We start from the raw sequence: 22,664 nt of genomic DNA, 5'->3' as shown, positions 1-22,664 counted from the left end.
AAGGATAATACTTCATTTTATTTCCAGTACATTTGTGTCATCATACTAGCACTAACAGTGGAGCAACTCCTTTTCTTGTGCCATGGTCTGTGCTCTGGGACGACACTCCGTTCATCTTTCATATGCTCACATTTCAAATGCAAACCCCCCCTCCCCCCACGAAGAACATCAGTCAGGAACGGTTAGATCCCATAACAATATCTGCATAGTCATATCATTTTTGGTACGAACAGAGATCGAGGATCATTTATTGTTGAGCCATGAACTGAACCATGTTTTTTTATTTCAGACAAACAATGCGGTCAACTCTACAATTAGGGCATAAAAAGGGCGGAGCTCCGGTCAAGAGCTAAATACATCTTTACTTTTCAGGAACAAACTTCAGCAAATTACTGGGGACCATCGTGAGGTCACCAACTAGTGCATTATGCGATTGCTTCTCTGTAGTTTAAAAAATGGCAATTGTTCTGTTTCAAGTCACGATGGCCTAAAGGTCTAAAATCTGCTGTGGTTTTCAGACAGAGGTTTCTGTAAAGAGCTGCCAAAGCCATGTATAGTCTAGAGGGAAACACACACTATATATGTACCTACGTCTGTCTAAATAACATACATCACTTAAATCTCTCTCTTTTTGATTACAGGGACTACAAAAACAGACATTACATCTAGCTGCATCCTCACGACATTGTGGTCAAGAGGGCCATGACTACCATCCACTAGCAGAGCGAGAAACGTCGAGAGTTAATGTTCATCTTGGTGACGCCGATGAGCCGCAGCGGGGCCGAGAGGCCGAGACCCGGGGTGACCGGACATTCGCACAGCAGGTCTGACAGCTCGTCCCGCTCCTCGAGGCCAAAGGTGGCGTCGTTGAGCATCCGGCGATGCAGGTGGCACGCCTGCTCTATTTTCAGCTCGTGGATGTCGCTGCGCAGCCGCATGAGCTGCCTCGCCAGCTGCTGGTCCTGCAGGCGCATGTCGGTCTGATGGAGAGAGGCGAAAAAAAAACAGCTCAAACAAATTGCTTATTAATTCATTGGAATCTTTTTTTTAAAGACATTTGAGACGTCTTGACAGAAAACCTCCAAACACAAGATCTGTGGCCTTTCAGGGTGTGTTAATGAGTGTGTTATTGAGACGTTTGTTGTCACCCCCCCCCCCCCCCCCCCCCCCCTCCTCCCCCCTGCTTCCGGGCTTTATGCTAAGCTACGCTAATCGATCTTCTCGTCTAAACCCTCGGCAATGAATGTGAATAAGCGTACTTCCCTAAAATGTCCCACAACAACGTACACTTGGTCCACGTGATCCAGATTCACTGGATGCATTTGTTTCCTCATTGTGCCACACGATCTAAAAAGAAAACTCACAGTGGGACATCCACAAACAACGATTCTCTTCATAAGCTCTCGTATCCTCTTGTCTTTGTGCAAACATCACCGCGAAGATCACAACCGGCTCTCTCTCTGGCCCACTGCGTTTGTGCAGAGCGCTTGTGGCCACATTCTGTGCGAGTCGGATCCTGCCTCTGACTGTGCCTCTCTGTGATTGTGCAGAGTGGAAGTGATTACACTCGCCAAGAAACTGTGTGGAACAAATGTCTGACGCCATTGCCCCGAGTCCCAATCAATCTCACTCGCTAATGTGACTGGGATTCTCCTGCCCACTGATTGGACATTGGGTATTTCCTATTCTGGCCTCTCTAACTGCAACGTTATAACTAAATAAATAAAAAAATGGGAATAAAAGTGTGTATTTGTCCTTAATGTATTAAGTTAAGTGTAAAAACAAGATTTTTGAAATAGGGCCATAAACTGGTTTGAAATACTAAAGATGCCAAACTTACAGCAAACTCCAAAAGAAAGAGGATACATTTGTACATTATAAATAATCTAAGCAATGTCTCACCAGTTCCCTCCTCAGCCAACTGAGAGCTTCATCGATGTTCTCAAATCCTTTCAGAACACCCGATGGCAACTTGCACTGAATCCCGTCGGACTTTCCGACGACTCTCCCCTCAGGCTCCACTTGGATCGGGCATTTTCCACTTCTAGATTCCCGGAAGCTTTCCGCCTCGAGCCGGGCTTTCCACTCCAGGTAAGAAGGCCTCCTGGTTTCCAGTTTGAGTTTCTCTGTCAACGCCTTCAAGTTCATGAGATGGTCATCTGTGGCCAAAACCACGTCTTCCCCAGATTCTGCATCCCCACATTCCTCGCTAGTCTCGTCCACAATAATCGGAAGAGCTGAGGGAGTGTCCATCCTTAAATCTGCTGAATAAGAAAAAAAAAAGCTCCTTAAAAAATGTGTCAAAATAAAAATAGATGAAGATATCTGTTCTTCATCGGCGGCGTCTTGTTTCCTTGTTACAAATGACTGTTGAATGAGGTTTTTGTCCTTCCTGCTTCTACCGTCTGTGTCAGGGAAGTCAACCTTTAAAAGTTCCTTGTTCCTCCATTGGTGCTTTGGAGGCAGAGTATCTTTAGATCTGCAGAGGGAGGGAAGAAGCACGCTGTGAAATATTTGCAGACGATACCACAAACCACATCCGACCGACAAGGAGACAACACTAACGTGACATTTGACATGCAAGACTACGCCTCAACTGTGGCCCGGCAGGCTGCGTTGTGTGAGCCTGTAACTCCAGACAGACCGCTGAGCACAAGGAAAGTGTGTGCACGTTCTCTCCGCGCGATTGATGATTTTAGAGCGAGCGCTTCTAACAAATCAAATCACTCTCAGCCCACAGTGGGAACAGACTTTTCTTTAACAGGAACAACTTGTTTTCATGGCAACGACACGGACACTGTAAGTGAATCACTACCTCCACATCCTCAGGGCTTATTGCCTGAAACAACCAGACAGACAGCTGGTGGTACGGCTGTCTTGCTCTTTTCCAGCAACCCTTCTATTGACAGCTATAAACTTATGCAACAAATACATGTTTTAAAAAGTTGCTGTACACCTTTGTTTTTTTGTTTTTTTACATAAACAAAATTCAACAATTTGCATTTGGTCTCTCAGGCAGCATTTAACCACATTCAACAGTCAGTCAGAGGCCCTGCGAGGCTGTATTTAGGCACAGCAGCGCTTTCGGCTACATGCTAACGATGAAAATGCTATTCATGGTTACCGCATTAATTTAGTTACTTTAGCATGCTAACATTTACTATTTAGCACTGAAAACAAAGTACAGCTGAGGCTGATGGGGAAACAGCAATAGCTCTGCAGGTATTTGTTCACAAAACAAAGTTAAGATACGTAACCAGAAACCTAAATATCACACTTTTGCATCGAACATTATTTCGATATTTGACGGTAATCCATCCAATGGCAGTTAACATATTGGTGGACTGACCTCCAGACTAACACTATCCATGAAGCCACGCAGCGAGCATCGCAAACAAAATGATGTAACATAACATTTTTGAAGGAACTTGGATTTCTATCATTCTATACGCAATTAAAAAAAAAGGAAATTAAGTGATAAACTAAATCTTCTAAAGGATACAGCAAACACACTCACAACAGTGGCAGCATGAAGCAGACTTTCTGCACAGTGGCCTCCTTACAGTCTCCAAGCACTCAATAAGTGGTTAGTGCTCACTTATTCCATAATGGGCACAGCAGACCAGCAGTGAAGTCATTGCCCTTGTATCTAATGATAGGCGTATGTGTTGCAAGGTCAAATAGAACCTCTGACTGGGTAGAGGAATGTATGAATGGATCTTCTCTGGAGGCCACGCTGTTACAGGAGACCAACGGAGAAGAGGATAATAAAGCCATGCCACATACATAGGAGTGTGTTCGGACCCCGTGTATGTACAGTAAGGAATTCATTCAAATTGTGAAAAGAAAGTGCAGAGCCAAGAGGGGGGGGGAAAGAGTGTGTCAGCATATCAGCTGATATATTGAGCTGTGATCGCAATTATAAAGTCATAAAGGGTTTAGAATCACAACAGAAAACCACTCAGACCAGCCTCTTGATCGTTTAAGAGGCCCTTTTGGTGAACACGGCCACTTTTGAATAGTCCAGCAGAAAGATATCTATCTTAAGGAAGCCAAAATATACACGCAGACTCTGGCAAATGGGAACAAATCATTTATCGCCATTATCCAAAATGTCTCAACCAAATCCTGCAGCATTACCCATATGTTCCTCAGGTTTCGAGGCAGCAGAATGTGATGGCTCAGCAACATCCAGTCTCAGCGTTACCACACCAATAAAATGTATCTTGTGGTGTTATTTATTATGAGACGCCAAAACCTGGTCAGGCTGAAGAACTTAAGGAGCCCGGCTCTTCTATCATGGCACTATGTCTACTCAGCGAACATCACGGCAGAGTTTCATTAAGCTTAAGTGTGCATCTCCATATAAAGGTGTTCACTTTTCAAACTGTGCTCATAAAGTATACATGAGAACGTGAGCATTATCCATATCATCAGCAGGATTAAGGCATGACTCAAAAGGATGAATAGCCTGCCCAATCACTGTGGCATATGGGATTCAGTTATGGCAACAGAAACTTAAATAAATGTGCCACATTAGCAGCCTAATCCAACGACAAATAAAGAGGAAAACTCATCCTGGTTATCTCTATTCACAGGTCTTCTTCTCTGGTTGTATACATTTAGGGGGGAAAAGCACATTTTGAGAGGTTAAGAAACTTTCTTAAAAAACTCTTGGATCCTGTGTTATGTAAACGTCTTTGTTACCATCAAACATGATTCCTTCTGCCATTAATCACAATAACCTAAAGTTTAACAGGTCTTATTACTGTAATGCAAACTGAAACCTTGCATAGCTATATGGAATGTCTCCTTTATAAATGTGATATATATAAATATAAATATATATTTATACATGTGTATAATGGAGAGAAAAATGGCTATATATATATATAATAATATAATTGTCTTCTATAGAGTTCTGACTAACATTCACTTGATTATTTTATTTCTTACCAAGCCCATAAAGGAGTGGTGTCAGAATATAAAGTTGTGGTCAACTTTACTGATTTTTCTCATTTAGTTCATCATACAAGTCAGTTTTTTGTTTTCTTCCTGTAAAAGGCAACACGTAGCAAGTTGTCATTGTTTTCTTCAGGATATAACCTATGTAGAGCATCGTTTCTGTAATCAGATTACACCATGCTACGGCTACAGTAGAATACAAAGTAACACGCTCCTCCACATTCTCTGCACGTGGACACTCACCTTCACCTCCTTCCGCTTCCCTGACTTCGTGCTGCTCCACCGGCGTCCTCTGACACACGATTCAAACTGCGTGCGGCTCGTGCAGCTTCAGCGGCGACATCAGTGAAGACGCTCTCTCTCTCTCTCTCTCTCTCTCTCTCTCTCTCTCTCTCTCTCATATCATCCCTCGCAGCGTCCACGGTCCACTTGTTTTTGAGCAACGAGCTGCCGGAGAGGAGGGAGGGAGGGGGGGGGGGGGGGCGGGTTGCGTCAGGTCCCGGTTGCTTGGAGACGTCCCAGGAATCCCGATCAGACCTCCCGTCCCGCCGCATGAAGACAGCAAGTGCGCCACAGCTTTTTTTTGGGGGGGGGGGGATTTATTTTAATTCAATAAAAATACGACGACAAACACAATTGTTATAATGATGAAATAAGTACAAAATGTGGAAAAATGTCGACACAAAAATACAGACCGATTAACATCAAGGTTTTCACACGTTTCAATCATAAAAAATAAAATAAAATGGTCAATGTAAATATATTATTCCTTTCTATTGACTATTATTAGCTTACCAATGCAGTGAGTGCTCCACATTAGGAGTTGTACGTTGTAATGTATTTTCTATAAGATAACATAAATAAATAAAGGTAATTTCTTCTATACAGCAACAGGTGATTTGTGTTAGTGCTGATTGCTTGCAGGAGTGTAGCGCTGTTATTATGCAGTATCAGTGCAGGGGCACTGAACTGTGTCTATATTTATAGATTTACAATATATTCAAGTCAAATTAAATATTTATTTATTTCTCTCTCTCTTTTAATACAGAATATGCAATTGGTTGAATTGACACAACTACACAAACTGTCATTGAGCTTATATAAATTATGTTCTCTGGGATAAGTGGCATTTTCCTTTTAATGGGTCATTTTATCAGTATCAATATGAAATTGGTAGTTATAAACCTGCAGAAAATTGGCATTTTCAATAAATTGTAGAAATAGCATTTCATATATAAGATTGTCATATTGCTCAGTGGTAAATTCTTATGGCATGGACTCTAACATAACAAAATGACTCACATGTGTCCAAATAAAGATACACATGGAATCATACGATCCCAGACCAAGAAACAATAACAGCAACCCCAAACTATTATTAAAATATGGCAAAGAGCTAAAATGTGAAACACAAAGAAAGGCGATTTGCAGCCAAAGTCTGCGTTTTGGGTTGTGTTATCAATTATTTGAGCTGCTGAGATTACGCTTCTTTTCCTAAGATAAACTACCAGTTATATATTCTACCAGAAAGAAAAAAAACATACACTGAGAAGACCGTTCAAACAGGTGAAAACCATTAAAAGCCATCGTTACCGTAGTTACAAGTGCAACCACTAGCATTACAATATAACACAGGGTCAAACATCTGATATCAGCAGTTTCAGCAACACATGCACCTGAATGCTTGAAGATCACTTCAAATGACAACATTTCCTACATGAAACATTATAAACATTCACATTGGCTTAAATGTACTTCTATGCTTGGCTCTGTTGACATTTTTATTGAGAAATATATGCTGTTCAGACTTGAATTTACAGACCATGTTTATCACTCAAATCTCTCTTATTTTGTGACCGCTGGACATCAGTGATGGCCTGCTAGGAGACGGACTACCTCCAAATCTAGATTAAATTCATAAAGTAAGTTCCTCTATGTCGTCATCGAAGGAGGCGATGGCACGAATTGCAGGCCTGCCATCTGTGACGTGTAGGGTGTTCAGGGAGGATGATGGAGGAGTGGAAGACCCCGAGTGAAAGCTGAGCAGTCCTTCCCGTCTTGAACGCACTCCATTGGTAGTTGGAGGACTATTGAGGACCTCCATTGTATTGGAGGCGCTCACACCGTCACCCACAGGTGTTGCCAGGGCACCAAATAGCTGCTGCATGAGGCTGGACTTCTTCTCCTTGCCCGCTCCGCTTTCCGCCTCCTTCTCTTTCTCCACCCCTCTAAGACTAAAAACACCTATGGCCTCCAATGCGGACTCCCTGTCCTCTTTGGGCGGAGGTGGAGGGAAGCCGAGGGAACCGCGAGAGGCCGAATGTCCAAAAGAGGGCGCGTAGTTACCGAATGCCAAGTCGTCCTTGGATATTTGGGTCCGAGGCTCTCTCTTCCCAAAGCCTGCTGTCGCAGCTCCGCCCTGCATGCCCGATCTTCTCCTTACGCCGTCCCCACTTCCGGCGCCAGCGCGCAGACTGGCCAACTCCTCCGATTCTGTGAGGTTAAAAATGTGAGAGTTTTGGTTCCTCTGCTCAGGAAGACGAGGAGAGGGCTGGTTACTGGGAGCCTGGTTGAACTCAGAAGGACTAGACTCAAACACGGGGTCCTTGGCTCCGTGTTCCTGACGGTCTATTTCACGCATCTTGGCCAGCAGCTGTTGTTTTTTGCGATGCGCTTCCTCTGCTGCTTGCTGATTGGCCAGAGCCCCATGGTTCCACCTCTCCACCTCTTCCTGGACATGGATGTGCTTCCTGTTGTTGTCTTCCTCCTGGTTTGACAGGGAACTTTCTGTCGTCCTCTTACTGTCGTCTTGCTCTTTTTTCTTCTCCCAACCTGTGGACATGAAACAAATCCATTCCTGCTTTCTGGTACTTCTCCCTCTCTCTCATACACACACACAGTTTAATTATCTTACTATCTCTTGGTGTCTTTGCCTTCTCCTCAAGCACATTGAGCTCCCGGTTGACTTTCCGCTTCTCCTCGTTCTCCCCTTCTTTTCCTCTGTCTCTCATCTTCTGCTGTTCCAACTTTTGATGCCGGTCTTCTGTCTCTGCCCGTCTGTCCACTCTGTCAAACTCCTGCTGGCGTAAATTGATAGGGAGAGACATAAGAGGGGAATGACGGACAAATAACAGTGACAGGGGAAGGAGTGCGGACGTTGGGGTGAAGTGACTCTACCTTGAGTGATAGGTATTCATCGGGTGCCTGTTCACTGCATTCATTGGCATCAGAGATGGCAGGGGGAGGTGTTGGGAAATCCAGACTAGACGCTCTGTCTTTGGTCTGCACGGCCTTGGTGCTGCTCCTGCTGGGGACTATGTGTGTGTGTGTGTGTGTGTGTGTGTGTGTGTGTGTGTGGGGGGGGGTAGATTATATATTAGACTTCATTTTCCATCTACCAATTTCAAACCATGTTACTTTGGTACAGAGCACTAGATTCATAGCATCCATGTTAGATTCTGTCCCCCTAAACCATTACTCAGGCCATACCTTTCCGCTTTGCGCCACTGTCGACATCTTTTCTCAGTTTCTCAGGTTTCATCATGCGATTGGCATAAATGTTCTTAGCGTCTAGTTCTCTCTCCTTCTCCTGATAAGAAAAGGATATAACGAAGTAAATACACAATCATAAAGAAAGATAGTTTGTTTCAGTTGGTATTCTGAGGTATATTTTTCTAAGCATGGACCTTGAGCTTATTGGTCAGTCGTTCCAGCTCCTCCTGCAGAGTCCTGATCTCTTCCTGGGCACCGATTGTCTTCTTCCTCTCCGCAGCCAGCTGCCTCTGGTAACTGCTGCTGCTCAGCTCCATGCTGCGCTCCAGCTCCTTCAAACACACACAGGAAAACAAATACACTTTCCGGCTACCGCATGATGAAAAGGAACAAGGTACAAATGTTGAGAGGAAAAGTCCAAAAGGTACAAATGTTACCGTCAATTATTTATGTAATGTCTGCAAGTGATTGTTTATCTAGCTATAGTATAACTTTGTAAACCATAAACCAATATTATGTACAAAAACAAAAATAAAATGTAAATTACATAATTTATTTACAGACAAAGCCGAAATTAAGCTCTGATATATTTCGGCAATTTCCATGGAATTTTAATTCAAATCAAATGTCTGTACAAATGCAAATCAGAACATTAATAGAAACACATTCCAGAACAATGACATATTTGCATTTGCGGAGCTTTATCAATGAAGTAAATAAATGAAACCAAAAATAAATGAACCTTAATCCTGTGTTCCGCCTGCTGTGCCCGTGTCTTCTCTTCATCCAGCCTGCGGCTCAGCTCATCTCTGGCTCCTAAATCTCGCTGGTCGACCAGCTTCTTCAGCCGCGCGATAGTCGCCTGGCTCCTCTGCATCTGCTCCTCGCCGTCCTTCATCCGGCGCTCGGCTGCCCGCTCCCGCTCCTGAGTACGCCTAAGCCGCTCACGCAGCACGTGGGTCTCGTTGGTGTGGCGCGACAGGAGCTGGGATATCTCGCTTTCCGTATCGTCATAGCGATGCAGGGCTTTCTCTTGACGCACCTGAAGCTGCATTGCGTGCAAAAGAAAATAAATTTTTTTTAGGATGCCACAAGAGGTTTCGATACTGGTGAAGAATTTTAAGAAGGTAAAAGATTATGTGATTGGTTTCCCTGCAAATATGTCTGCATGTTATTGTGTTATCAGCCACTAAAATCTGATGTTCAATTAAGATGTCGTTCCTTTCTTAGGCCTCATATATCCAACCCAAACTTAATCTACCTGTCTGAGAACTCGATTTTCCTTCTGCAGCTCATCCGTGCGCTGTTGCAGCTCAGCAAGTGAGTTACGCAATTCGTTGATCTTTAGCAGGCGGGCTGAAAGCATCCTCTTGGTCACCAGGTCCAGGTCTTTAGGGGGTGTGGACTCTTTGCTTCGTGAACGCACTCCCCTGCGATGCTGCTGGGTCAGTGGCTGGCCACCTGGACGCTGTGGACGTGACACGCCCCGCCGGCCCACACCTCCTGCACGGTAGAGAAACCCACAAGATGTAGAAATGATTTTAAGGTAATGACAATAAATACTTTTAGAGGCCAGTATTGAGACACATGGACAAGTGCACTAGTAGGGGTGAATATATAAACGGTCGAGGCTGAAGACAAACTTCTAAATCAAACTATGTGTGTGTTGTTAAGCACTATGAAACTTCATGTACAAAATCTGCCTTACACTGCCATCACCTGGACAGTAGATAACATGTAACCAGTGAGGGTTAAGTTTCATTCACTTTACGGTCCATATTGGATTATTTCCTTGCTTTATTTACCTGTCTTGTAGAAGGGGCTGTTGGAAATCCTTTTTGCCCGTACCCCTCTTTGAGGGACTCCATTCCTTACCCCTCGGGTAAGGGATGGAGTCCGGGACCGGGAGTATGGTGAGATCGAGCGGCCTGAATGAGACCCATTGTCATAGTCCTCCGAGTACAACGACCCAGTACTTCTTCGGCCCTCTTCATCTGATACCTGGTCCCGATGTGGATCTGAACGCCAGGTTCTGGTTTTCGATCTACTCTCAACACAGATGTCTTTTTCACTCTCGCCCTGGTTCTTGTCCCGGAAGATCTTTTCATGTTTTTGGAAGGATGACGTTTGGGAATCGTTCTTTGTACTCCGGAGTGACTGCCGACTTTGATCAACATGCCGGTTGTCTTCATATGGATCAGTTAGGTTTTCAGATTCCATGTTGGCACTTTGAGGAGAAACGCTGCGTCGAACTTAAAGACAAAAAGTTGGAAAGAAACTTATCAAACTTTGAATTACATTAATATTTGTTTCTGAGATACGATTTAACAATAACAAAGGTTTATTTGTACATGATGTACCTTACCTGATGTTACAAACCTACATTAAAAGTCCCCTGGTAAACTGATCTCAATGTTTGTACTGTGCAACACAAAGTGAAGATTCTCTTGGCCATCTGGTTTCTCTAAGCTTTTTCGTATTGTGTGTCTTGGTCACTAAGCGACAATACACATGAGATGGAATGTTCCATGATGCTGAATGATGTATGATATCACTACTTCACACCACTGCTGCTACATACAAATGTGTAGCCTGCCCCAATCTGCGCTGGTGACTTATTAAACAGACAGTATATTATTTATGACTGCAATAAGAAGCATACGCACACATGTGGTCAAAGAATACAGAAAAAGAAGAGAACAATAAGCTGTTATTCATCTTATTGTAGATGTAGTGTTGCATGTTAAATACATATGTTGTACATACAGTATATATATATAATGTATTATTGTACAGTTTGCCATATACAGATACTGTATCAAATGTTGAATTATGTTGTGAGTAACTGTATTTTAATCTATTAACTATTGGTCTCTTATGTTGCCTGTCTAAAGAATAAATATGTTTGGGGGGGGGGGGGGGGGGGGGTTTCCTACATTACGCAAATCCCATGTCAAACATTTCAACATATTTGCCCTATTTCAAACATTAACCAAAGTAAAAAGTCCAGCACCTTCAGAGTGTTGAAAGAGATTAAACAGCTTTCAGTAGTGAATACATATAGAATCCAAGACTAATAGGAAGTACAGTCCTTAATATTTGTATAAATTGCATGTAAAGGTCATGCAGTCCTTTGTCTTTTTCATCAGCCCTGACTCACTTGATGGGCAGGTATCTATAGCAACAACACTACACACAGCAGCATCACCATAAATAGAAAAGAGCATGCTTGTCAGTGAAGCAGGACAGAAAGGCCCTTCACCTACATGTAGACCTATTTTTTTAAAACAGTGTTTCAGTCCATCGCTTTGTTTAATGAACATACTACAGACTTGTATTTAACTTGAATAGACGTCTTTCATGAGATGTTGTTTCTCCTCTCTAAACATTGTACCAAATATTTACACTAATAGACATACAGTAATGACGACTTCACAATTCCAATGGCATTTTTGTCAAATGTTTTGGAGGATAACATATACATACACACACACACACACACACACACACACACACACACACACACACACACACACACACACAGTATCAACGTATGTATCAATGAGTATCTGTACACTCACCGCATAGGTTAACGTTACATCATCCCCATCATCTCTGTTGACATCATTCACATCTTCTGCTTTATTGCGCGTATGTCTTCTGATAACGAGATACATGAGAACATACATCCCAGTCGAGTCACAAGCTGAAAACAAATATACAAACGGAAGTGTGTTATCAAATACTCACTATGGCGATACCACGAGCTCTCCCTCTCCTCTCCGTGACACGGACAGATTGGATTAAAGTAGGCCGTCTGCTGTTGACAGTTGCATTGTCGTGCCTGTGCCACTTAAAAGCTACAATGAGTTATCTGAGGCCATGCCATACATCTCCGTGGGCTCTGACTATATTCATAGAGAGAATAATACAAAGAGAAGAGTATATGAGGCTTCAAACAGCGTTTCAGAGCAATGGCATCAGTTAAAGATAGTCCATAAGTGGTTGTAGAGGGTATTATGCTAGCACAGCAAACTAAAACTAGCTACCCTCAACAGGTGGGATGTGTTTTTACGTTACTGCTCGGCGTCTGCTGGCACCAGCCTGTCCGTTGTGCGTGTTCAGCAGTTGAAGTCCTCCTGACTTTGTCTGGTTTAAGTTTTGTCGCAATTAACTTAACTCGGTCGGTTAACGTTCGCGACTTAGCGGCTAAACTACTAGCAAGCTAGCATGAAGTTAAGCTAACTTAGCTAGCGTTAGATAAAAGAAGGCGTAGACGTTCGCCTTCTTTTGGAAACAGTCATGACTATCTTTGTAAAACCTGTTATTATCCACAGTAAAATAGCAAGGAGTAGCTAGTCCTGATATAGTCAGAAGCGTTCAAATACGATGTTTTGTTTTTGGGTCCAGGCACGCTTATAAGGGCTGCTCCAGTCCTACCGCTGACGCCGTACCATGGCAACGGCATGCCATGCAGTACCGCTTTAACGCCAGGGTGGCGCTGTAGAGCACGCTGGGATATAAATAGCTTACATTGTGTTAATTAAGGAGAACGTTGGGATAACAGATCTACCAACACATATTATATATATATATATATATATATATATATATATATATATATATATATATATGGCATGGTTTCATACTCTTGTTGTGAACTGCATTATTTGTGTTTTTAAGATATATACACAATGAAACATAATAATATAATATAATACACAAAAACGTATACAGCTGTGCAGCTATGCTGTGCAGTGTATATTGTAAGTGCTGGTGTTTAAAAGACAACGTGTCTATACATACAAAGTCTGTCTGTTCTTATGTTGGCAGCACTATGTATTGTAAAATAGAACTGTCAAACTGACAGAGTATACTTAAATTCACCCAATTTGATTGATATTTGATATGCCGCTAAGTGACAAACTATGGGGTCAGATCAGTCTCAATCATTGCAAATGCACACAGAGAGACTTACAAATACAAACACAAGATTTACAAATGCGCACAGAACAATTTACAAATATGTTCTATTTACAAATGCACATTTCAAGACTGCAAATGACAAGCTCACCGACTGCCTTGAAAATGCAAGTTAACTCAACTTGAAGATTTCCTTTGATTCAACTGAGAAATTAAAGTTCATTAGGTTGATTTAGCTACAATGTTCTAGTTGTCTCAACACTATGATTTAAGTTGTCCCTTGTTGTTTGAACTTGATCCACCAAGTTAAAACCAAGTTGTTTTAACATTATCAGTAAAAAAAAGTTTAAACTGTACAATATAGTGTACAATAATTTGTGTGCTTGTATCCCCATGAGCTGTTTTTTATTTTATTTTGAAAACGTTAACCGGAAGTCCAGTGTTGTCCTTGATGTCTGCGTTGCATCTGTGCAGTGAGAGTCGTTGAGCGCCACAGCCAGCAGAAGCGCTTGCTGTGTTACTATGGCTCAGTTTAAATACTGGAGGCGCGTGTCTTCTCGTTTCTAAAACACACTCGGTAGTTGAACTTCATTTATTTGTTGTTCATTTGGGCAATTAACGCTCCTCGTTGCAACCCACTAATTAGTTTTTCGACTGGTAGAATTTGGGATTAAAATGGTCATCAAGGTTTACATCGCCTCCTCAACCGGCTCGGTCGCGGTGAGTGTTTGCTGCACATGTGTTTTCAAGCTTGTAGACAGTTGAATGCATATTACAAAGGCATGTGGAAATGTTTCTGCTGGCCCAAGAGTGTTTATTGCTTCACGCCTGTGTGTGACGTGTTCATAATCAGATGAAGGTATGATCGGCATCATTCAGACAAGAAGACAGATTGTTCACTAAGATGCACATTTTTTATTGCCAGTCTAGATGTTTTGTGTGTCCTGGGCAATGCATACGTCAATTCAGCCTGTTGCGTTTTTGTGAGATGCATTTTCAACAAATGGTTTATATTTTCATCAAACATTGTATTACGCCTTCATTGTGTAGAAGCCCAATAAATAACAACACATTTTAAAACGTCTCCCTCCTGTAGGTAGAACAAAGTATGTGTTTGATGTGCAAACAACAACCTGATCTATATTAACCATGACCCTAAACAAATTACACAGCAGATTTATGTTGAGTGACAGGAGATCCACCAATAGTCACATCATATAGGCATTTTACTTTGATGACATCACCGGGAGATGGATGTCTGAAATAAACCCTCTACCCCTTTTTGTTAGAGTATAACCTTCACTCTTATTTGTGTTGAGGTGTTACTTTCCACTTGTTTAACTCCTGAGTGTTGCAGGGTGGGGTTCCTCCAACTGAGCCGCAGTAATATGCCTACACTAGACAGATTAGACAGTATACTTTATTAAAAAGCCATTTACTTTGCATCTTGTGTCGTGCAGAAACGATCATTTGAGTAGTCGATCAACAGCTTCTCGGATGTGAGTTTTAAAAAATAAATAATTTTATAACTTTTTTTTCAGTGTTGTGTATTTTCAATATGATTAGATTTGGACTGATAAACAAGAAAGTTGAACGTTTCAGTTTGAGCAATGAAAAATTGCTTTTTGCAACTCAAAATCGACGTGGCAATTAATGGGCTAATCAAAAAAATACTGCACAGTTGAATCAATGATGGAAGTAATCGTTAGTCTCCGCCCGAGTGTTGTCGTGTCTATTGGGACACAACAGGCGCATGCCGTTGGGAAGGCCCAGCTAATGCGAAGTACACCATCAAACAACACTCCTCTGTGGATGCTTCATGTGGGGAAAATGAGTAATATATTTATTTGATCGTGCTCCATCTCGAGAAGAGGGCAGCACAAATGTGTAAGCGTTTACAACAGAGTTATTTTTAACCCTGTGACACGTACATTCAAAAAACCACCCAGACTCTCTCACATGCACGAAGAACAGTCACACACGCCTGAATAGATCCACCATTTGGGTCAGTGTTGAGCTCATGTGAATGTGATTTACTGTGAATGCTTTTGAATTGAGTTACAAATGATTGAATTAAAAGAGAAGGTGAGACTGCATCCCCTCGGCTGATTTAAAGTGAAATGGATGTGTGTGTGTGAGAAAACAAAACAAAAGAGAGAGGTAGTAGTGTGAGATAGGGATGCAAGGAGACATATAGTGAAGCCAGTAAATGGAAAACCTAAAAACGGACATGTGCAACACGAGCAGCAATACGTGAGCAGAATGAAGGGAAGAGTAATAATCAAAACGCTACATAAAATGAGCATTTTGCAGCATAACAACAGATGATTAGTGGGGCGGACATCATCACCACAGAATGAATGAAGTGTAAATTAGGTTACCCCCCCCCCTTCAGTGGATATTTATCAGGTTCAGTCTCATCCGGTTTCTGTTCTGTTGTCTTCCTAATCCCCCAGTAATGATCATGAATGGATTTTTTAATGACATTTTGTCTGAACATTATCTAAACAAATACATTATTTTATGCTTAGAAAGCATAGTGACTTCTCCTCCTTGACAAATAATGTGCGAAGTTTAACATTGTTTTTAGTAGTAATGTTTAATTTTCAGATTATTTGTTCTTCTTCTTTGTTGCCCGGGGGTAGGTAGGTGAAATGTCTGTATTTCTTTCCAATCCCAAATCCCCTCATTCGCCTGTGCCCCTGTCTGCCCGTGATGGATTAATCTCGACCTCCAGTTAATCCCTACATTTCAGAAAATGCTCCCAAACAATACATGCATAATCATATACTGTAATGTGATTGTTTGTTGGAGGAGTGCAATTTGTGTATTTGTCTGCAGTCCCAAAATCTGAACTCACCCATCCCCTGACACACACTTTCACTCACCCTCACAGGGGGGGGACCTCTTTCATTATTTAGTCTGCCTGCTTTGCAGCTCGGAGGAAGGTCGTATCATTTGTACTATGTTGACAGCATTGACTCAGACCGGTCCTTCTATACGGAGTCTTAACCTTTGACCAGAGGAAACGGACACATTTTTCTCTTTAAAGACAGTCAGTGAACATGCAATTGATTTACTTAATATTAAGCTGTTTTGTGGCCACACAAAGGAAATCACCATTAGAAAGAAGACACAGCTGATTATCTTGTTTGTGTGTGTCTGTAACAGACGGTCCGGAACAATCTCTGGCTGCCTTTTAAGGTAAAACAATAGCTCCATTGTGGCCCTTAGCATCACACAATTTTGGACAGAGCAAATATAATTAAATCATTATCTTTTTCATCTTATGCATCAAAGACAGAATTTCTTGAAACATATTTCCAGAGTACTCGATAAGACATGATCATTTAGCCACAACGTGGCCTTGTTCATATTTGTCCACACTGTGTCGCCCCCAAAATGTTTTGAATAATCAGCCCTTTTGTCATGTTAATGAACGCTCTAGCACACGTACTGTATTGACTGAATTTTAATCTCCGTGGTAGACCGCATGAGATAACAAAAATGTAGACAAAACCGAATGAATGAACAAAGTGGACGTTGCCACGACTGGGAAACATTAACGAATGATTACAATGAATGTGGAATGAATTCGGAGCTCTTAACAAAATTACAATAATTGGATTTTAGAAAATAATACAAGCTAGATGTGAAGTTTGGTGAAATGAGTCAGTCTTCTATTTGCGTCTAAACCAATTGAGTAAATTCCAATCATCATTCTCATCATATGACTCCCAAGACGTGTAGACTGGGACTTTTCTGTCGTCTAAAAAATGATCTTTGTTATCCTTGTTTTCTCTCTCTGCATTCACAAACACTGTCCTGCAGTTTCACTCACTCGCAGAAGGTCCACGAGCAGGTATAGGGATCTGTGTTGTATCCATCCTATAGAAGTTCATTGCTTAGTCGTCAGGATGGGGTTCCCTCTTAAGTGGACACTTTAATCGTGTGCCTGGGAAGTACACAAAGTACACGCAGATGCAATAATGGTTTCACGATGTCGACACAAAACGATATATCTCTCAATAGATGATTTATGTTTATTTCTCTGAAATCTAGTCCTAGTTTGATGTCATAGCATGGGATGCTGTATAGGGAAAGGATGTCAACTCGCCGACTTTAAATTTAATCTCCTCCACTAATCGATAATCCTTCTTAATGTCCCCATTACCAAAGGAGTCTCTGCGTTGAATACATACAGTGCACTCCACATGTGTGTTTCCTGGTTCGATGGGCTCTTGCTGTTTGTCTATTAGTGTCAACGCCCAACTGCAAGAGCATTATAAAGAGTCAGTTAAAGGCCAGACACATACAATGACCAGCTGTACTATATGTACATGATGGCAATATGAGATTATGCATATGTGGTTGTACATTTGTTTGCCTCTCCCAAACCCAACCGTCCTTGACTCCACCCTCCTTATTTCTTTTCCTTTTATCCATTTTCGACCTGTTCCAGGTAAAAAAGCATCAGCGGGCAGTCGTGGGTTTCTTGGAGGCCAATCGTATCAGCTTCCAGGAAGTAGACATCACCATGCTGGAGGAGCAGAGGCTCTGGATGTACCGCAACATCCCCAGAGACAAGCATCCGGTGAAGGGCAACCCACTGCCTCCACAGATATTCAACGAGGATCGCTACTGCGGGGTACGCTGCACGCTTGTCTCTCGTTTTAATAACAAGCAAGCAACCATTTGGAACGCATTCTGGCTTCCAGTCGTTCTTCACATCTTATCGTTAAAGGTTGGCCTACCATGTGAAATGTTCACTGATTCACATGATGCACCAACTGATGTAATGTCAGATACACACAGTATGTGGTTCTGCTTATCAAATCAATGAGATACAGTGACACCAGTGGTGAAAATCTACAGAAGGTACCTTTTTAAAGTCGCCCCAAAATCACATCTGATTGGATACATTTCTGTCACAAAGTGCAAATGAGTCATCCATAAAATGTTACAATTATTAATTTGAAGGAGTCTAAGTGGTCCGAATGAGTTCGATCCGGCAGTGCTTTCCAGTTTATGTCCTCCACTGTTCTGGTACACCACTCTGTAATCCTGTGGTAATCCAGTTTCATGGGTGGGGCAGATTATCTGCTCTGGCCGCCATCACTCTCACTGACCGAGGTAATCCAACATTACTCTGCAATGACATGGCGACTGCATTATATTAAAAGAGGAAGAGGAGGAAGTATTTGACAGGGATGTTTACAACCATCTTTCAAACACGGAGATTATGTAACATACTCATGCGTTTGTCTCCCCCCTCAGGACCATGAAGACTTCTTCCAGTCGAAGGAGGACAACGCTGTGTTGACATTCCTCGGGCTCGCTTGCCAACCCTCGGTGAAAGTAAGGCAGAGTATGCATTTGAAGACACTAAAACACACACGGTTGCCTCTGTGGTTTAAATCGTACAGCCAGTCAGGTCTAACTTCCTCAAACACTAAACACTGCACCATCAAATCACATACATCTAGATTCAGATGTATGATTCAATCTGTTCTGCAAATATCAAGATGTATCTATTTGATATCCCCACATTCAGTGTGGTCATGTTATGTGTTTAGCAGAAATGTCTCGCTATATAACAATGATATATGAATGTAGATGACTATTGTTCAATCTCTTGACCCCCCCCCCCCATAGGATTCTGAGTCATAGCCACGATCAAACTGCTGGTACACGAGGACCCAGGAGCCTTAAAATATGGAGATGAAAACCACATGGCTTCCTGTGTTGCATCACCTCTTCTCACGTGGTCCTCCTGCTAGGGTGCCAGCCTGTTGCCAAACATCAGACCCCACGGATTTCACCCTGTGTGACCTCTCCTGACTCTTTACACACTCCAATCACTTTAGTGTCCTCCAAGAAGTGTCTGATTCTCTAGATAGACTTATTCACAGAAGAAGGGGATTGACTTCACGATGGATGCATTTGTGTTTCCTTTTCATGTTTAATACACTGTGGCAGCAACCACCGGCAGTAGCATACATTCTGTGCAAATTAGGTGTCGCAGCTTTTGCATCAGCTGCTTTAGGTCATTATACAACGCAGTGAATGGGGAAAGAACGAAGAACCAGCACACAAGTCACATGAATACATTGTTTGTGTATATGCCTTAGTATGTGTGTAAGTTTGAGTCTGTTTTAATTAGTCGCTGTTAATGAAGTGTGTGTGGTGTGTGTGTGAATGCTTTCCCTGAGGTGACACTGCAGTTTACCACAAAGCAGATGAATCCTAAAACATATGAGGGATGGACATGATACCTAATATCATTGCCAGCCTTGTCGTCACTGTCATCAAAACCAACCTTGTACTTGTATCATTCCACTGCCAAAATACTTTGATTAAAGGACAGGGTGGCAGTTATTATATGTATTTTTTTTTAAATATCCTATAGTCTATAAATTCAATAAAAAGATCAAAACAAACCAACAATATGTTAGTCTCATAGTACGTTTGGGCTTCTCTACCCCGTCTGTGGCACTCGGCCCTTAGCCTGTAAATTCTTTTTGATTGTTTAAGTCTTTATAAATATGGTTTCAAATGTATAGTTTCATGTTTTAAAAGGCAACGTAGTTCCATAAAACCGCAGGGCACGGTAGTTTTTAGCAAATGTTACTCAAACAGAAGTAAACGGCGCATTTGTAGGAATAATACACATGTGGTGCTCTAATAAGTATTTACAGCAGCAGGACAGTGTTTGTGGGCAACATATACTACATTAGGTTAAATAGAATAAAGGTAAATGGGCACTTTGGTCCAATAATTGTTGGTTTTGGTCTTTTCATGGCATTTGTTAACAGCATGTAAAACAGTGCCGGCTTTATCCTCTAATCCAGGACGCTGTATAGACAAAGCATGGTTACAAACACGGTCATGTGAGCCATAGGACTGCCCTTCCCAGATGATTACTCCAAAGCCTTATCAGACCGAGGACAGGAGATAAGAAATGATAACGTATTGCTCCGAGATAATCAAAGTTGCAAAGCTGCGCACAGGCAGACCTCGACTCGGCTTCCCCTGCTGTCTCCCCTTCTCTGTGCTGTATAGATTTACAAATGGCCGAGTGAACCGACGCTGACATGTGAGCACACGGCCCTCTGTGTGTTTCATGAAAGGAACATAGAGGTTTGATGCTGCTGCGTCATGGCCAGCCCGCAGTCACGTCCTCCAAATCTGTATTTCACGTCCTCGGTCCCCATCTCCTACACTGATTATGTCTCTCGTCCTTATTAAATTATCATGGGGGGTTCACTAATTCCTTTATGTCTACACATGAAGGCCAAACACAAACAGGTGCACCCTCGCAAGCCATTCTTCCCTAAATGTCGTGCCATCATGTGAAAAGGATGTCATTTTATTACTTATTTTAAATAATGCCGGGGGCATCGATGTACTCACGGCATTCCTCTACGGCTGAGTTGTGTCCTTGTGTTTTGAAATAATGTGTTGTGATTTTTGTTTGTGAACGATATGCTAACTAAATGTACCGGATGTAACGTGAGCTATGTTTGGCCTCTCGCTCCGTGACTGTCGTGCTTTATTGCAGCATTTGTTCTGTTTGTAACAGGGTTGTGAGAGTTATTCTCAACGGCACTTGAAAGCATGCCGTTTTCTAAGTAAATTTGCGTGAGTATTTTTCATACGGTCATGTCATACTACAACATAGAACATTAGCACTACACACAAAAGTAGAAGGCCTATTTGTCATCCTTTTTGTAGAGGTTGTTTTATGTGATGCAGGAAACTGAACTCTAATCTTACATCAGCATATAAAATCCACTGTACCTTCCTAGTGACTAAATAATAAAAACACTCAACACCTGTATCTTAATTTGAATAGAACTACAGCATTAAAGCATTTCAACCCACTTCTGAAATGTTCCATGCTTTTCAAGGTCCGAATACTACAAACATAAATGTAGCAACTGTAAAGTTGACCCGTTGTAATTTAATCAAAAGACACTGAACTGAGATTTCCTCATTAAAAGATCTGTTCCTCTTTAAGTTAAGGGACGATAATCCTGCTTGTGACATGATCGTCCTGAGTTGTACGGTCATTTCCATTTAGAGAATGATGCAAATCTTTGTGTCTGTAATGATTTACCCAGACATCAATATGTGCTTAACCTGCTGTCCAGACCTCACTAGCATCAGTTCTGTCATCAGAGAATACTGATTATTATACAGTCGTGAGGAGACTAGCTTGGAGTGAACAGGTGAACAGGTACACCATCATTAGTAAAAACATGTGGGCTTTCTTATGTCAAATGTGTGTTGTAAAGAATGCTCATAATAAACCAACTCAAAATGAACACGACAGCTCAATTTCGCTACACATTTCTTTGAGAGTGTTTCTCTCCTCCTTTAGAACATAAATAACATACTTGATTGTGCGTTGTACATGAAATATGTGGAATACAAGATGTGAGTGAGCGTGTACTTCAAATAAAGTGACAAAACTGCAGCATCGAGAGGGTGTTTGAGGTGTGGCGAGTTTGTGAAATAATGACAGGAGGCAAATTCATTATGTCTGCAAAGTGACATAATGAAAAGTTAGTTATGCAATATCAACAGCCTTGTGTAATTGGACAGTATGAATAAAATGTTATGAAAAAAAAACTGAGGTTCAAACCACATACAAAAACTAAATAAAATTACATTTATTGACACAAATTAACAAAAGAGATAGAGCCAACAGATAACAATAGATTGATTGTACTTGCTGTTAATGCCTTTTATTTTATTGTATTAGCTTGACAGGTGCAGAGCTAACTGATCAATATAAAAATATATATAAATGACCCAGAGTTAAGCCCAAAAGTAAAAAGGCATCTTAAAAGTAGAAATGTCTTGCAGAATTCATGTACACATAACATAATAAAGCGATGCAACATAGTTCAGTACACATCACTAATAAATAATGACCTGGACCATATAACACATGGTACTTAGGTACTTAGATGGGAGTTATGCCATGTATTTCTATTGAAATGTGAACGCATTCCTGGATATTATTAATTTCGGAGTCTGGCTTTTCCACATTTTCTTTTCGGGCACTTTGAGAAATGTTTTTTTTCTTTCTGCCAAACATACATTGTGGCTACAAAGGTGCAGAGGTGATATGCTGGTTTCTCCCAGTATATACAGTATATACATTTATATAAATATATTTATATATAATTAAAAGGAGGACAGCGCTGCAGTATGTTGAGGCCTAATTAACGGAACTGATCAAATACAAAAATGACTGAGGCTCACAGTTTCAGACG

At 41.6% G+C, this 22,664-nt stretch overlaps 3 protein-coding genes across 13 annotated transcripts; 1 reads left to right on the top strand and 2 right to left on the bottom strand.

Moving 5' to 3' along the window:
* fam167ab (family with sequence similarity 167 member Ab) lies at positions 1–5,336 on the bottom strand. Of its 7 annotated transcripts, none has more exons than XM_034528426.1 (4): positions 5,209–5,336; positions 2,354–2,479; positions 1,903–2,261; positions 1–980 (listed from the first exon to the last, which is right to left on the bottom strand). In XM_034528426.1, the coding sequence occupies exons 3-4, from the start codon at positions 2,251–2,253 to the stop codon at positions 717–719; spliced, it is 615 nt and encodes a 204-aa protein (XP_034384317.1). In that variant the 5' UTR covers positions 2,254–2,261; positions 2,354–2,479; positions 5,209–5,336; the 3' UTR covers positions 1–716. The 7 variants fall into 7 exon arrangements, with proteins under 7 accessions (XP_034384317.1, XP_034384318.1, XP_034384320.1 ...); XM_034528427.1 differs by having other exon boundaries at positions 1,903–2,264; positions 2,403–2,479; XM_034528429.1 differs by having other exon boundaries at positions 2,403–2,479.
* A 1,396-nt stretch (positions 5,337–6,732) lies between these two features.
* lca5 (lebercilin LCA5) lies at positions 6,733–12,935 on the bottom strand. 5 transcript variants are annotated; one of them, XM_034527729.1, is made up of 11 exons: positions 12,533–12,935; positions 12,208–12,365; positions 12,039–12,117; positions 10,263–10,709; positions 9,719–9,960; positions 9,200–9,505; positions 8,652–8,789; positions 8,455–8,554; positions 8,143–8,279; positions 7,880–8,042; positions 6,733–7,797 (listed from the first exon to the last, which is right to left on the bottom strand). In XM_034527729.1, exons 4-11 carry the CDS (start codon positions 10,675–10,677, stop codon positions 6,881–6,883), a joined length of 2,418 nt encoding a protein of 805 aa, XP_034383620.1. In that variant the 5' UTR covers positions 10,678–10,709; positions 12,039–12,117; positions 12,208–12,365; positions 12,533–12,935; the 3' UTR covers positions 6,733–6,880. The 5 variants fall into 5 exon arrangements, with proteins under 5 accessions (XP_034383620.1, XP_034383621.1, XP_034383623.1 ...); XM_034527730.1 differs by having other exon boundaries at positions 12,507–12,917; XM_034527732.1 differs by lacking the exon at positions 12,039–12,117 and having other exon boundaries at positions 12,533–12,917.
* An 883-nt stretch (positions 12,936–13,818) lies between these two features.
* sh3bgrl2 (SH3 domain binding glutamate-rich protein like 2) lies at positions 13,819–21,857 on the top strand. Its single transcript, XM_034527734.1, has 4 exons — positions 13,819–14,100; positions 17,843–18,028; positions 18,658–18,738; positions 19,036–21,857. Exons 1-4 carry the CDS (start codon positions 14,056–14,058, stop codon positions 19,048–19,050), a joined length of 327 nt encoding a protein of 108 aa, XP_034383625.1. The 5' UTR covers positions 13,819–14,055; the 3' UTR covers positions 19,051–21,857.
* Positions 21,858–22,664: the final 807 nt, after the last annotated feature.

The sequence above is a fragment of the Cyclopterus lumpus genome, chromosome 24 (assembly GCF_009769545.1).
Source record: "Cyclopterus lumpus isolate fCycLum1 chromosome 24, fCycLum1.pri, whole genome shotgun sequence".
NCBI lineage: Eukaryota > Metazoa > Chordata > Actinopteri > Perciformes > Cyclopteridae > Cyclopterus > Cyclopterus lumpus.
This window is presented reverse-complemented; position numbering and strand designations above follow the sequence as displayed.